The 15,000-nt window shown below is 29.1% G+C and overlaps 12 protein-coding genes and 1 non-coding gene across 13 annotated transcripts in view; 3 read left to right on the top strand and 10 right to left on the bottom strand. All coding sequences in view use genetic code 11, as the record gives it.

The window, feature by feature from the left end:
- Window positions 1–610, bottom strand: part of ndhF (NADH-plastoquinone oxidoreductase subunit 5) — a 2,253-nt gene extending 1,643 nt beyond the window's left edge. Inside the window, exon 1 of the mRNA in view lies at window positions 1–610. This exon is cut by the window's left edge and continues 1,643 nt beyond it. Coding sequence (YP_008816302.1) covers window positions 1–610 — 610 coding nt within the window.
- A 408-nt stretch (window positions 611–1,018) lies between these two features.
- Window positions 1,019–1,180, top strand: rpl32 (ribosomal protein L32). The gene has a single exon. The coding sequence runs from the start codon at window positions 1,019–1,021 to the stop codon at window positions 1,178–1,180; it is 162 nt and encodes a 53-aa protein (YP_008816301.1).
- Window positions 1,181–1,477: 297 nt separating this feature from the next.
- Window positions 1,478–1,557, top strand: trnL-UAG. Its single transcript has one exon. It is a non-coding gene; the product is annotated as a tRNA-Leu (tRNA).
- An 85-nt stretch (window positions 1,558–1,642) lies between these two features.
- ccsA (cytochrome c heme attachment protein) lies at window positions 1,643–2,620 on the top strand. The gene has a single exon. It carries the CDS (start codon window positions 1,643–1,645, stop codon window positions 2,618–2,620), a length of 978 nt encoding a protein of 325 aa, YP_008816300.1.
- Window positions 2,621–2,888: 268 nt separating this feature from the next.
- Window positions 2,889–4,388, bottom strand: ndhD (NADH-plastoquinone oxidoreductase subunit 4). The gene has a single exon. It carries the CDS (start codon window positions 4,386–4,388, stop codon window positions 2,889–2,891), a length of 1,500 nt encoding a protein of 499 aa, YP_008816299.1.
- A 126-nt stretch (window positions 4,389–4,514) lies between these two features.
- Window positions 4,515–4,760, bottom strand: psaC (photosystem I subunit VII). Its single transcript has one exon. The coding sequence runs from the start codon at window positions 4,758–4,760 to the stop codon at window positions 4,515–4,517; it is 246 nt and encodes an 81-aa protein (YP_008816298.1).
- A 295-nt stretch (window positions 4,761–5,055) lies between these two features.
- Window positions 5,056–5,361, bottom strand: ndhE (NADH-plastoquinone oxidoreductase subunit 4L). The gene has a single exon. It carries the CDS (start codon window positions 5,359–5,361, stop codon window positions 5,056–5,058), a length of 306 nt encoding a protein of 101 aa, YP_008816297.1.
- Window positions 5,362–5,600: 239 nt separating this feature from the next.
- On the bottom strand, window positions 5,601–6,131 carry ndhG (NADH-plastoquinone oxidoreductase subunit 6). The gene has a single exon. The coding sequence runs from the start codon at window positions 6,129–6,131 to the stop codon at window positions 5,601–5,603; it is 531 nt and encodes a 176-aa protein (YP_008816296.1).
- Window positions 6,132–6,433: 302 nt separating this feature from the next.
- On the bottom strand, window positions 6,434–6,925 carry ndhI (NADH-plastoquinone oxidoreductase subunit I). Its single transcript has one exon. The coding sequence runs from the start codon at window positions 6,923–6,925 to the stop codon at window positions 6,434–6,436; it is 492 nt and encodes a 163-aa protein (YP_008816295.1).
- A 75-nt stretch (window positions 6,926–7,000) lies between these two features.
- ndhA (NADH dehydrogenase subunit 1) lies at window positions 7,001–9,360 on the bottom strand. The gene is made up of 2 exons: window positions 8,809–9,360; window positions 7,001–7,540 (listed from the first exon to the last, which is right to left on the bottom strand). Exons 1-2 carry the CDS (start codon window positions 9,358–9,360, stop codon window positions 7,001–7,003), a joined length of 1,092 nt encoding a protein of 363 aa, YP_008816294.1.
- A 1-nt stretch (window position 9,361) lies between these two features.
- Window positions 9,362–10,543, bottom strand: ndhH (NADH-plastoquinone oxidoreductase subunit 7). Its single transcript has one exon. It carries the CDS (start codon window positions 10,541–10,543, stop codon window positions 9,362–9,364), a length of 1,182 nt encoding a protein of 393 aa, YP_008816293.1.
- A 100-nt stretch (window positions 10,544–10,643) lies between these two features.
- rps15 (ribosomal protein S15) lies at window positions 10,644–10,916 on the bottom strand. The gene has a single exon. It carries the CDS (start codon window positions 10,914–10,916, stop codon window positions 10,644–10,646), a length of 273 nt encoding a protein of 90 aa, YP_008816292.1.
- A 435-nt stretch (window positions 10,917–11,351) lies between these two features.
- The window catches only part of ycf1 (hypothetical chloroplast RF19), a 5,379-nt gene continuing 1,730 nt past the window's right edge, over window positions 11,352–15,000 (bottom strand). Inside the window, exon 1 of the mRNA in view lies at window positions 11,352–15,000. This exon is cut by the window's right edge and continues 1,730 nt beyond it. Within this exon, the coding sequence (YP_008816291.1) occupies window positions 11,352–15,000 (3,649 nt within the window).

The following is a 15,000-nucleotide window of genomic DNA, read 5'->3' as shown; positions in this document are numbered from 1 at the left end:
CCAAACTACCCGTTATCCAATAAAGACCTAAAATTCCCAATAATAAACCAAAATCCCCGACACGATTAGTTACAAATGCTTTTTGACAAGCATTTGCCGCAATAGGACGTGTGAACCAAAAGCCTATTAATAAATAAGAACACATTCCAACCAATTCCCAAAAAACATAAATTTGTATCAAATTCGAACTAGTAACTAATCCCAACATTGAAATATTAAAAAGAGTCAGATAAGCAAAAAATCTCAAATATCCTTGATCATGAGACATATAATTATCACTATAAATAAGAACCAGAATGCCAACAGTAGTAATTAATATTGACATAATAGAAGTAAGTGAATCGATCAAGTACCCAAACTCTAAAGAAAGATCATTATTTATGGTCCAAGACCATACATATTGATAAAAAGAACTATTATTGATTTGATGAATAGACAAATCAAGCGAAAACATCATAACTATAGTTAACAATAAAATACTAGGAAAAGCCCACATACGGCGAAGATATTTGGTTGCTGTCGGAAAAAGTAGAAGTCCCACTCCTATTAACATAGGAACTGGAAATGGAATAAAAGGTATGATCCATGAATATTGATGTGTATATTCCATACAATAAACAAAAAAATTATGATTCTAATGAATTTTGTTTCTTATTCGTCGGTTTTTATTTTATCTTTTTTGTAAAGAAGGGGTTCGGTTAATAAAAAGTAAACATAGAATTAATTAAAATAGAATGATCTATTATTAATTATTCTGAATCTTTATCTTTGTACAATATTTTTTTTTTCAAAAACATTAGTTCGTTTTTTTAACTAATTTAGTATTTTTTATTACAATAAACAATATCTATGTTTGGAAAATTTTAGAAAAAGTATTATAATATTCAATGTTTTACTTGAAATAGTAAAAAATGGGAATTAAGATAGATAAAATATATGGCTAATTAAAGATAAATATATTTTCATAAAAATGTCTTTCACATCGAATTCTATAACAATCAAAAGCTATACTAATTATATGGCAGTTCCAAAAAAGCGCACTTCTATATCAAAAAAAAGGATTCGGAACACTTTATGGAAAAAGAAGGGATATTTTACAACATTGAAAGCTTTTTCATTAGCGCAATCTATTTTTACGGGGAATTCAAAAAGCTTTTTTTGTAACAAATACAAACGTTAGACTAATTTCAATTAACTAGGTTCAACGAATATTTTTAAATACAAAAAGAAATACGAATATAAATTTCATATATAATCTAATATAGTATAATATTCATTTTGGATATTTACATTATATCTATATATCTATCTATATATAGATAGATATATAGATAGATATATAGATATATTTCTAATAGATTCTAAGGGACTTTTTTAAAATTCTTTTATTTAATGTTTAGTAAACAAATATTGTATTTTAATTAATTCTTTGAATCTCGACAATCGACTAAAAATTTGTTATTATGATTTCGAGTAAGCCGCTATGGTGAAATTGGTAGACACGCTGCTCTTAGGAAGCAGTGCTAGAGCATCTCGGTTCGAGTCCGAGTAGCGGCATGACATCTTATCTTCTAAAAAATAGGTCCTATAATGAACTCCATTCTTATTTCTATTCCTAGTATTTAGATTTTTTTCATTATATATGGTATTTGCAAGTTTAGAACATATATTAACTCATATATCGTTTTCGGTCGTATCTATTTTAATTTCAATTCATTTGATAACCTTATTATTTGTCAAAGAAATCATAGGATTATCTGATTCGTCCAAAAAAGGCATGATAATAACTTTTTTTTGTATAACAGGATTGTTAGTTACTCGTTGGGTTTTTTCAGGCCATTTACCGTTTAGTGATTTATATGAATCATTAATATTTCTTTCATGGACTTTTTCCATTTTTTATATGGTTCCTTGCTTCAAAAAATCTAAAAACTACTATTTAAATACAATAATAACACCAAGTGTTATTTTTACCCAAGGCTTTGCTACTTCGGGGCTTTTAACGAAAATGCATGAATCGTTAATATTAGTACCTGCTTTACAGTCCCATTGGTTAATGATGCACGTAAGTATGATGATATTGGGTTATGCAACTCTTTTATGCGGATCATTATTATCAGTGGCTATTTTAGTCATTACATTTCAAGAACTCATACAAATTATTGGTAAAAGCAAGAATTTCTATTTTTTAAATGAATCATTTTCTTTTGCTGAAATCAAATACATGAATATGACTGATAAAAATAATGTTTTACAAAAAACTTCTTTTTTGTCTTATAGAAATTATTATAGATCTCAATTTCTTCAACAATTGGATCGTTGGGGTTACCGTACTATTAGTCTAGGTTTTATCTTTTTAACGATAGGTATTATTTCAGGAGCAGTATGGGCTAATGAGGCATGGGGATCATATTGGAATTGGGATCCAAAGGAAACTTGGGCTTTTATTACTTGGACTATATTCGCGATTTATTTACATACTAGAAAAAATAAAAAATTGGAAGATCTAAATTCTTCAATAGTCGCCTCCATAGGTTTTCTTATAATTTGGGTATGTTATTTAGGTATAAATCTTTTAGGAATAGGACTACATAGTTATGGTTCATTTACACCTAATTGAATTAAAATAAGTAAAGAACTTCACAAATAAAAATATCGAAAACATAATATATATATAATAACAAAGAAAACTTCGAATAAAATGATTGAGAACCCCTTGAATCACTACTACAGTACTTGATTCAAGGGGTTCTCAAAACAACAAACATATTCAATTAGAATTCAAATTCATTTTTATGGAATTAATATAATACAAAAGAAATATAGGTTTTTGTATTGTGCATAGGATTTCTTTTTTTTTTTAGTTTTTATTTATTCGTGAAAACTATCTATAAAAAATTAGATAGAATAGCTTCAACCTTGTCAGCCGAAAATGAAAAAATAAAATCTGGATAAATGCCAATACTTATTACGGGTATAAGGATAGAAATTGAAATAAATAATTCTCGTGGCCCCGAATCAAAAAAATAAGAATTTGGTGTATTAAAAAGCTTGTATCCATAGAACATTTGACGTAACATAGATAATGAATAAATAGGAGTTAATATCATTCCAATTGCTGTTACAAAAGTTATTAGTATTTTTGTGATTAAAAGATATTTTTGGCTAGTAATTATTCCCAATAAGACTATCAATTCTGCAACAAAACCGCTCATGCCCGGCAATGCAAGAGAAGCCATCGATAAGATAGTGAAAACCGTGAATATTTTTGGCATTGGGATAGCCATTCCACCCATTTCGTCGAGATAAAGAAGACGTAGTCTATCATAACTCGTTCCCGCCAAGAAAAAAAGCGCAGCGCCAATAAATCCGTGAGATATTATTTGTAAAATAGCCCCGTTGAGACCTGTATCGCTTATAGAACCAATTCCTAAAAGTAAGAAACCCATATGAGATACTGAAGAATAAGCTATTCTTTTTTTTAAATTGCGTTGACCAAGAGATGTTGAAGCTGCATAGATTATTTGAATTGAACCTAATAGTATTAACCAGGGAGAAAATATAGAATGAGCGCGAGATAAGAATTCCATATTAATTCGAACCAACCCATATGCTCCCATTTTTAATAATATTCCGGCTAAAAGCATACAAGTGCTGTAATGTGCCTCTCCGTGGGTGTCTGGTAACCATGTATGTAAGGGTATAATTGGTGATTTGACAGCAAAAGCAATAAGAAACCCGATATAGAATATTATTTCCAGTGCCACGGGATATGATTGATTAGTTAATGATTCGAAATTTAATGTTGGTTCATTAGAGCTATAGAAACTCATACCCAGAATTCCCAGTAATAAAAAAACAGAACTTCCCGCAGTGTACAAAATAAACTTTGTAGCTGAATACAAACGTTTTTTTCCACCCCACATAGATAAAAGTAGATAAACGGGAATTAATTCGAATTCCCACATGATGAAAAAAAGTAAAATGTCTTGAGAAGAAAATGTTCCTATTTGACCACTATACATTGCTAACATCAGGAAATAGAATAATTTGGATTCTCTAGTAACCGGCTGAGCCGCTAACGTAGCTAACGTAGTGATAAATCCCGTCAATAAAATGGGTCCTAGAGAGAGTCCATCTATTCCGAAGCTCCAGTAAAAGTCAAAAAAATTGATCCATTTATAATTTTCTGTCAATTGGATTAGTGGATCATCCAGTTCGAAATGATAACAAAATACATAGGATGTTATAAGGAGATCAATTAAACATATACAAATAGTATACCATTTAATTACCTTATTTCCTTTATGGGGAAATAAGAAAATTAAGGAACCCCCGACTATTGGCAAAATTACAACTGTTGTTAACCAAGGAAAATAATTCGTGATAAAAATAAGATATACTTAGACTAGAAAAACCCGCGCTCAAAATAAAAAAAGATTTCCTTTTTTATTTTGAGCGCGGGTTTTTACCAGTAAAAAAACGTACTTGTGTGTGGTTCTTTTTGAAACGTATCAATAAGCTAGACCCATGCTTCGAGTTGTTTCATGCCATAAATAAACTCTAACACTTAAGAAATCTGTCGGACAGGCGGATTCACACCTCTTACAACCAACACAGTCCTCTGTTCTTGGGGCAGAAGCTATTTGTTTAGCTTTACATCCGTCCCAAGGTATCATTTCTAATACATCCGTTGGGCAGGCTCGGACACATTGAGTACATCCTATACATGTATCATAAATTTTTACTGAATGTGACATTGGATCGTAATCCTTGAACATCAAAAATTCAACATTTTCAATCTAGTAAACTTGTAAACGAATTTATATATATTAGATACCAGATGAATCAATGATTTATAAAAATTTTGATAATCAAAATATACTTATAGATTAATTAATAATAAGAGAATAGAACCAAGATACTTTGATTTCTTATCTTTGTTTTCGCAAACATGATTCTAATTTATATATCATATATGCTTATGCTAATTTGAATTCATTAATAGTACACACAAAATATAAATTATACTTTTTTTATTTTTTATGGGTAATATTATTTATTCAATAAATTTGATTGATTGATACGGGTTGATTTTCTATTACGATAAATTGAGGAAACAATAGCCGGTCCGATAGCTGCTTCAGCAGCTGCAATAGCTATAACAAAAATTGAAAAAATATTTCCTTTTAATTGTCGACTATCAAAAAAATCAGAAAAGGTTACGAGATTTATATTAACTGCATTCAGTATAAGTTCAAGACACATAAGGGCTCTAACCATATTCCGGCTCGTGATCAACCCATATATACCTATAGAAAATAAATAGGCACTCAAAACAAGTGCATGCTCGAATATCATTGACCAACTCCTTATCAATTTTTATTCATTTCGATATGAACAAGAAGAATTCAACGGATTTGATTGACTAATATTATAAGTCTACAACAAAATAAAGTATTCGCAATAAAAAAAAGATTTTATACAGAAATATTCGTTTTCATTCACATAGAATTCAACCAAAATAAATGTGATAAAATCTAAAAAAAAAAAAAAATTGAATTTTGGTTTTGGTTTATATTATTAGTTCTAAAAATTTCTTATTGGCGAGCTACGACAATTGCACCTATCAAAGCAACTAAAAGGATTATTGAAATTAGTTCAAATGGAAGAAAAAAATCTGTTGATAAATGAATTCCAATTTGTTGACTAGTACTTATCAAATCTTGCTCTATAATCTGATTGGGTCTTGTAGTCCAAATAATCCCGTGCCATGATGTATCTAGAATAGTAGTTATTAGTGAAACAAAGATACTTGTACAAACCATCAAAGTAATTCCATCCCCAACAGTCCAAAGACGAAAATCTTGGTAATATTCCGAACCATTCATAAACATCACAGCAAATATTATTAAAACATTTATAGCGCCCACATAAATAAGTAGTTGTGATGCAGCTACAAAATGGGAGTTTGATAAAATATAGAATAAAGATATACAAACAAGAACTAGGCCCAATGAAAAAGCAGAAAAAATGGGATTCGTAAATAATACTACTCCCAGACTTCCTAATATAAGACCCGATCCAAGAAAGACTAAAAGAAAATCATGTAGCGGTTCGGGCAAATCCATTCTATGTAAAATAAGAGATAAATAAATCGAAATTTCATGACCTTATTGATATGACCAGGAAAAAAACTTATTAAATACTAAAATTATCTCCGCATTGAATTCCACCAACTCCTAACATAAGAGGTGTGAGTTGCTATAGGTACAGTTGTTATAGGATCAATGTTATTTCATTCTTTTCTTTCAGTGAAAGAAGAATTTCAAAATAAACGAATATATATATATCCGTATTTTATTCTTTTTATATTTTATATAAGTATTCTATTATTTTCGTTTTTAGAAGAATTTTATAATTTTATAAATAATTAATTGAATTTTATTTGAATTGTTCTAATTGTATAATCATCAATTACTGACACTGGTAAACGGCCCAAAGCAATTTGATTATAATTTAATTCGTGGCGATCATAAGTTGAAAGTTCATATTCTTCGGTCATTGATAAACAATTTGTTGGACAATATTCAATACAGTTACCACAAAATATACAGATTCCGAAATCAATACTATAATTAAGCAACTGTTTCTTTCGAATATCAGTTTCTAGTTTCCAATCAACAACAGGTAGATCGATGGGACATACACGAACACATACTTCACAAGCAATGCATTTATCAAATTCAAAATGTATTCGACCGCGGAAACGTTCTGATGAGATTATTTTTTCATAAGGATATTGAATAGTTACGGGTAACCTATTTGCGTGAGATAGGGTAATCGTGAAACCCTGACCAATGTACCTTGCAGCTCGGACTGTTTGTTGACTATAATTTATGAATCCACTTACCATAAGGAACATATCGTGAATATCTCTGAATATTTTTTTCTTTCTCTTGTTTGACACAAGTTATGAATATATAAGGTCCACTTTTTTTTACAGTGAAAACAGTTGAGACGAAGTTGTTAATAATAGATTGCCGAGAGAAATGGGTAAAAGAAATTTCCACCCAAGATTTAATAATTGATCTATTCTTAGCCTAGGCAAAGTCCATCTTGTTGCGATAGAAAGGAATAAGAATAAATAAGTTTTAGCTAGTGTAATAAAGATACCAATTATCGTTACAAAAACTCCATATGTTTGATTTATTTCAAAAAAGTCAGAAACGAATATGTATGGAATAGAGATATTTGAACCACCAAAGTAAAGAACTGTTACAAATAAGGAAGAAATGAATAGGTTTAAATAGGAAGCAACATAAAATAAACCAAATTTGATACCCGAGTATTCGGTTTGATAACCCGCTACTAGTTCTTCTTCCGCTTCCGGTAAATCAAAAGGTAATCTTTCACATTCTGCTAGGGACGAGATTAGAAAAACAATGAAACCCATAGGTTGACGCCACAAATTCCATCCCCAAAAACCATATTTTGATTGTGCATCAACTATATCAACTGTACTTAAACTGTTAGATAATCCTAGTCGGTGATGACATTACTGTTACCATCTCTATTACAGAACCGTACATGAGATTTTCACCTCATACGGCTCCCTTAAAGCCTTAAAAAAATCTAAGGACCGGTCCGATTATTTATCCCTTGATACATCTCTAAGGTAGATAATATTCTATTTTATCGGACGGTTCTGAATTAGACCTATTGAATTCTGTCTGTTCTAAAAAAACAAATTTTAAAAGAAATACATTTAATAAAGAAAAAATAAAATACATTTTAACATTTCTTTAAATAAATAAAAAATACAAAAAGTACTTCTGAATTGATCTCATCCTTTAAAAAATTCAAATTCAAATTTGTTGAGTAATAACTTAATTCTTCCATAAAATACTCTTTTCAAATTATCAATAACTCCCTCATCATTTTCGATTACGAAAAAGAATTATACATGTTCATTTTTTAAATTATGACATGAATTCTATCTCCATAAATATGGATATAAGACAAACAAGAAAAGGGGGATCACTTTTTTTTTCGTTCTTATCCTAGTCTTTTTTGTGTAAGTAAAATAAAAGGGGACTTCCAAAAATTAAAGGATTATTTCGTTTCTGATAGTTATTTATTTAATCGGTGGATGGAAGTATACTCTGGATCGGAATTCTGGGGAGTACTGCCTTATTTTTTCTACCAACGGAAAGCCCCAATTAGTATTCTTTTTCTATTATACATAAATATAAATGTTCTTTTGGATATTTTTAAAAATATACGTTACTAATCCTTTGTGTATTTTGGTGTTTCTAATCATCCATTCATTTTTTATTAATCCCTTATTTATGTTATTTATGTTAATATATATATGCTAATTCATACAAATGATATTGAAAATTTAATTTAAAAAGGGTTGGTCTTTTACGCCCGCTTCAAGACAGGATGACTAATCAACCAACCTTGGGAAAAACAACAACTTCTACCTATAATTTAATTCATTTTTTTCACTTAATTCTTATACATAGAAAATGAGACTCAATATTTTTACTGCAATTTAAAATCATCATCTTTTCTATTAACTATAAGTAATATAGTATTCTATAAATTATATTCAAAAGAAGCTGTTTTATTGCACTCATATAACTATCTGATTAAATTCTTCAATCCGAATGCGAAAAATAATAAAAAAAATAAATTCAATAGATATATATTCAATTTATTTTCCTACTTTACTACAAAGTACTATAAAGAGAGGGGTATAGCAAATAGTATCAAAAAATTTCTGTCTCAACGAATCGCACGTAGAGATATTGATAACACACATAGAGTTAATGGTATTTCATAACTAATCGATTGAGCAGCTGCTCGTAGACCACCCAAAAAGGAATATTTATTATTTGACCCATATCCTGACATAAGAAGTCCAATGGGAGCAATACTCGAAATAGCAATCCATAAAAAAACACCAATATTCAGATCAGATAAAACAAAGTTATAGCCAAAAGGAATTACTGAATAGCTTATTATAATCGATATGACTGATATAGATGGTCCTATACTGAATAAACGAATATCTCCTCTAGATGGAATAAGATTCTCTTTGAAAAGTAATTTTGTTCCGTCTGCTAGAGCTTGAAGAACTCCAAAAGGACCTGTGTATTCAGGTCCAATACGTTGTTGTATCCCTGCGGATATTTCCCTTTCTAACCATACAATTGCTAGTACACTTATCGTAATTCCCAATATAAGAATCAAAATAGGGGCAAATACCCATATAATTCCATATATCTCTTTAAAAGATTCCAATCTGAAAAAAAAATGGATATCTTGTATCTCTGTTAAATAAATTATCATTTCAACGATCAACTTCTCCCATAATAATATCTATGCTACCTAGTATTGTCATAATATCGGCCAATTTCATTCTTTTAACTAATTGAGGAAGAATTTGCAAATTGATAAAACCTGGCGGACGAATTTTCCATCTCCAGGGAAAACCATTTTGATCCCCTATTAGAAAAATTCCCAATTCTCCCTTGGGGGCTTCAATTCTTACATAAAGTTCTTGTTTTGGCAATTCAAAAGTCGGAGACGGTTTTTTACTAATAAATCGATACTCAAACTCATTCCATTCTGGCTCTTTTTCTCTATCAAAGCAGCGAATTTCTAAATTTTCATATGGTCCGCCGGGAATTCCTTCCAAAGCCTGTTGAATAATTTTTATGGATTCCATCATTTCACCAATTCGAACTAAATAACGAGCTAAGGAATCTCCTTCTTTTTGCCATTGAACTTCCCAATCAAATTCTTCGTAACATTCATAATTATCCACTTTACGGAGATCCCATTGTATTCCGGAAGCCCGAAGCATGGGTCCTGATAAACCCCAATTTATTACTTCCTTTATATCAACTACACCTACCCCCTCAACCCGTTCTAAAAAAATCGGATTTCGCGTAATAAGTTTTTGATATTCAACAATTCTTGTTAAAAAATAATCGCAGAAATCATAACATTTATCTACCCAACCATAAGGTAGATCAGTCGCTACCCCCCCGATACGAAAAAAATTATGCATCATTCTCATACCCGTCGCAGCTTCAAATAGATCATATATTAATTCTCTTTCTCTGAAAATATAGAAGAAGGGGGTTTGTGCACCAATATCTGCCATAAAAGGTCCTAGCCATAGTAGGTGAGAAGCTATACGACTTAACTCCAACATTATTACTCGGATATAACTGGCTCTTTTAGGTACTTGAATATTTCCCAACTGTTCTGGTCCATTTACAGTTATTGCTTCTGTGAACATAGTAGCTAAATAGTCCCAACGTGTTACATAAGGCAAATATTGTATAATTGTTCGGTTTTCCGCTATTTTTTCCATTCCTCTGTGTAAATAACCCAATATAGGTTCACAATCAATAACATCCTCACCGTCTAGAGTAACAATAAGTCTAAGAACACCATGCATTGATGGGTGGTGAGGCCCCATATTGACTATCATGAAGTCCTTTCTTGTAGTTGAGATATTCATAGGTTTTTCCTCGATTTATTTTTTTATGAATCGCTTAAAAAAAAAAGTTCATCAAAATTCAAGATCTAATAAATCGAATAATTGAGAATTACTCTTCAATTTAACGAATTTGTGACTCTCGAATATCAAACTGATTTATTAATTTTTTATACCGTATTCTATCTTTCTTTGACAAATAAGACAGCAATCTTTGTCGTTTTCCCAAAATTTTACGTAAACCTCTTTGAGATAAATAGTCTTTTCGGTGCAATTCAAAATGTGAAGTAAGTCTTCGTATTCTATCGGTAAATTTGAATATTTGAAATTCAACCGATCCTGGGTTTTTTTCTTTTTTTTCTTGTGAAATAACAGGTATAATTGAATTTTTTACCATAAAAAAATTAAAGTTTTTCCCTTCTCTTCGCTTTTTACTTTTGATAGATATTTTGATTGATCAGTAATAGTAATGACACTAATTTTGAATTTTTTATATAAATCTGAATTTACTTAATTTACTTAAGAATTCTTGATTTTTTTACAATCGAATTAATTCTTATAAATAAAAAAAATGGAATCCATGCAATTTAAATAGATATAAAGGAGACTTTTTTTATAGATTCACCATAAAAAATGGTATACTTAAAAAAAACATAATTTTGTGGATTCTTTTTTTATCTAAGGTATATATCAGTGAATTAGTATCAATGCCATACCATAATGCGTGTCTTTATTTATGTTATGTATCTATATCTATCTATATAGATAGATATAGATATTAATTTGTCTTCTATTTACCATATAAATATGGTAAATAGAAGACAAATTTGGATTAACGAATTTTCATTCGCGGATACATATGTATCCTTACTATACTGAAACGGCTTCCATTATGGGTATTAAACCAATATCGATTTATACAAGCTAAATCTTCTAATCGATATTTTGGCCAAAGAAAAATTTTGAAATTCATTAGTTTTTTTTTATCTTTCTCAAAATATTTTCTTTTTTTAGTCAAAAGTGGAAAACCATTTTGGACTTTATTTGGATTATAAAATATTGTGTTTCTATGCATACTATTTATATTATTTGGATTTAAACAAATTAGAATTCTCAATTCTCTACGACGTCTAGCGGATAAAATGTTTTCAGGAACAAGTAAATCAGAATTATCTTTTTCTTTTTTTTCTGTTATTTTTTGATCTCTTGTTCTTGTAATATATTTATAAAAATTTTTCTTATTAACATGAATTTTTTCTGGGTATTTGTGATAAATTTTGCGTTTATTCTTTTGAATTAATGAAAGACCTATGGTTTGATACATAAAAAATTGTTTATTGTTTTTTCTAGACAGGCGAACTGGTTCGATAACAAATATTTCTTTTTTCATAAATTTGTTATTTTTCTTTTTCCTTAAGCCTAGAAGAATTAAATTCTTCTGATTTTGAATCATCATAATATCTAGACCTAGTTCTCCTCTTTGAATAGAGGCTATTGTAATTTCTCTTAAATTTTTTAATCTAATCAGGAGACAATATACTTTGACATTGTTAAATATTCTTTGACCTAAGAAATTATTCCAATTTAAATGTAAAATCAAAAAATTTCTTAGTAAGAAATTAAGTTCTGCCTCCATCTTGTTCTTGTCTTTCTTTTTCTTTATACCCTTACTATTCTTTTCACTGTCTGATCCTACATAATCGTTTTCAATATCTTTTTCTTGGTTTGAGATAGATGATTCAAGATTTCGTTGATCAGGGTATTCTGCTTTTGCCCGATTTCGAGTCTCTAACTCCAATTCAAGAGATTCATTTTTTTTCTTTCTAGTAATGTTCTTTTTATTTTCACTAACATTTTGATTTACATTAGAAGAAAAAAAAAGTAATTTAATTGGTATAACCTGCGAGTTACCCCTATATGCGTCATAAAATATCACAAATTTTGAAAAGAACCAAAATTCTGGATTCGATATGGAACGATTTAGTATTTCTCTATTGATTCCCATCCAATCAAAATACTTTCTATACAGATTTTTTTCCATATCTAGAATCGCATCTTCCGATATATAATTCTTGATAAAGAGATTATCTATGATATCAAATAATTCTTTTTTATACGTGTTGTAATTAGAAGAAATCACTTGGTTTTTTTTTACTTGAAATAGGGATCTATATCCATAAATATATGAGTCTTTCTTATCTGCATAATTGATAAAATTATAGGATAAAAGATCGTATCTATATTGTTTTCTAATTTTTTTTTTTAATGCGTTTACTTGTTGTTCTTTGTAAAGAATTAATTGGCTTTTTTCATATGAATTGCATTTGGTTAAATCTTTATTTTGAGCTATACGATATTCAGTTATTCTATTTCTCCATTTTTGTGGTACTAATCTGGACCATCTACTTTTAGATAAGTCATATTGATAATAATGATCCTTTAACCAATTTGTCCATTGATTTATTACAGAATTGAGAGGGTTATTATGTTTTAATTTATAATGAAATATTCCTTGTGCTCCAAAAAAAGAATCCTTTATTTCATTTTTCAGAAAAAAAAAAATTCCATGATATTGAAAAACAGATCTTAACTTATAGATGTTTATGTTAATAATTCGGGTGTGTAATAAATTAAAAAATACATATGCTTGTGACAAAAAGGAGATGTCACAAGAATTATGTGAATTCGGATTTCTAGTATGAAAATATTTGTGTAAAATTGAAATAAAGCGAATTATACTTTGATTTGTTTTATAAATTCTTTCTGCATTTGCTTCATTATCGTAAATGGATTTATTTAAAAATTTTTTTGTTAATTCAAGAAAAAGTTGTATATTGATCCTCGGAATACAACTGATATATAGAAATATATCTCTGTATATCCTTTTCATGAAAAATTTAAAAAAAGAATGTGATTTACGAGTTAATCGAGCATTTCTTCTTCTTTGTAATATCTGCAATTTTTTTTTTTCGAATTCTACCCTTTTACTATCATAAGTTGTTTTGTTTGAATGAATATTTGTCTCTGAAATTACAAGCCCCTTTTTAATTTTTTCAATTTTTTTTATAACTGCTTTTCTTTTAGCATTAAGATCCTTTATTTTTTTTTTTTTCAATGAACAATTTACTGAATTTATCGATTGAATTGAAATGGTTGTTTCAGAAATCATTGGATTATTCTTATAAATTGTTGAATCTTTTTTATTTTCGCTCAATTCATCTATCTTTTTGAATTTAAATTTAATAAATAGCAATTTGAAAAATTGTTTTATTTTCGTTAGGCTTAGAATACTTTTGAGAATACTTTTAAGAATACTTTCGATAATACTTTTGCTAATCCTTTTTGCTTTTTCTATTAAGATAGTTAGAAACAATTTCAATTTTTCACTTAAAACTTTTAGAACTCGAAAAGTGAAAAATTGAAATTGTTTCGTTTTTTTTTTTAGTTCTTTAAAAATGGGGTCAAAAAATGATGAAAATCTATTTTTTTGGGGAGAACCAGAAAAGGGCAAGTCGACTTCCATCCCCCAAACTGTTAGAAAACAAAAGTTCTTTTTTTTCATTAGATCCTTTTTCTTTTCATTGGATCGTAGCTTAGATTTGTGCCAAGGTTTGAGACGAAAAGGAAATAAGATCTTTATCTGAATACCATCTGTTAGCCATTTTTTTGGAAATTCTCTTTCGGATAATTGAACACCATTATATGTGCATTTAATATACATTTCTCTCTTCCAATCCCTAAAATCTTCCGACCATTCGGGAAATTGAAAAAATAGTATACGAGCAATATTTTTAGTTATTATCAATGAAGGTAATAGAATATATTTTCTAAGAATGGATTGGGTTATTAATAAAATACCTCTTATTACTTGAGCAAATATAATGCTATCCCAGGCTTCTGCTATTTCTATACGTTTTCTTTCCTCATTTTCCTTTTTTTTTTCCTCCTCTTTTTTCGAACTTTCTTTTGCCCTTTCCTCTGTATAACTAGAAATTTCAAATTCTTCCTTTTTTCGCATCCAAATTTTGAACATAAAAAATATTTTCATTGATTTGAAACTATCAAAAGAAAAGAATAAAGGTTTTTCAATTTTATCCAAAAAAAGGGGGGAATGCACCCTTTTTTGAAAAAATTTCCAAGTAACTGTTTTACGCCTTTGAGCACGTATAGATCCTTTGATTATGTCTCGCCGAAAATCCGATTGTTGGGAATAACGTATTAAAGCCAATTCATTTTTTTTTTTTTCAGCGTTATCAGTATCTCCTGTAGGATTATAAGTATCGTACTTCTTAAAAAATTTAGATTTATTAGTCAAAATTACTACACGTTTGGCTTTTCTAGAACGAATTTGATAATTCTCTGCTTCATTTTTTCCCTCCAGTTGTTCCAATTCGTCAATAAATTTGTATGACCATCGAGGAACTTTTTTACGGATTTCGTTTATTCTAATACACTTTGTTCTATTTCCATTTACTATTGTT

This window comes from Glycine soja, chloroplast (assembly GCF_004193775.1).
Source record: "Glycine soja chloroplast, complete genome".
NCBI lineage: Eukaryota > Viridiplantae > Streptophyta > Magnoliopsida > Fabales > Fabaceae > Glycine > Glycine soja.
The sequence above is the reverse complement of the archived record's forward strand: the minus strand, read 5'-3'. Positions and strand labels throughout refer to the sequence as shown.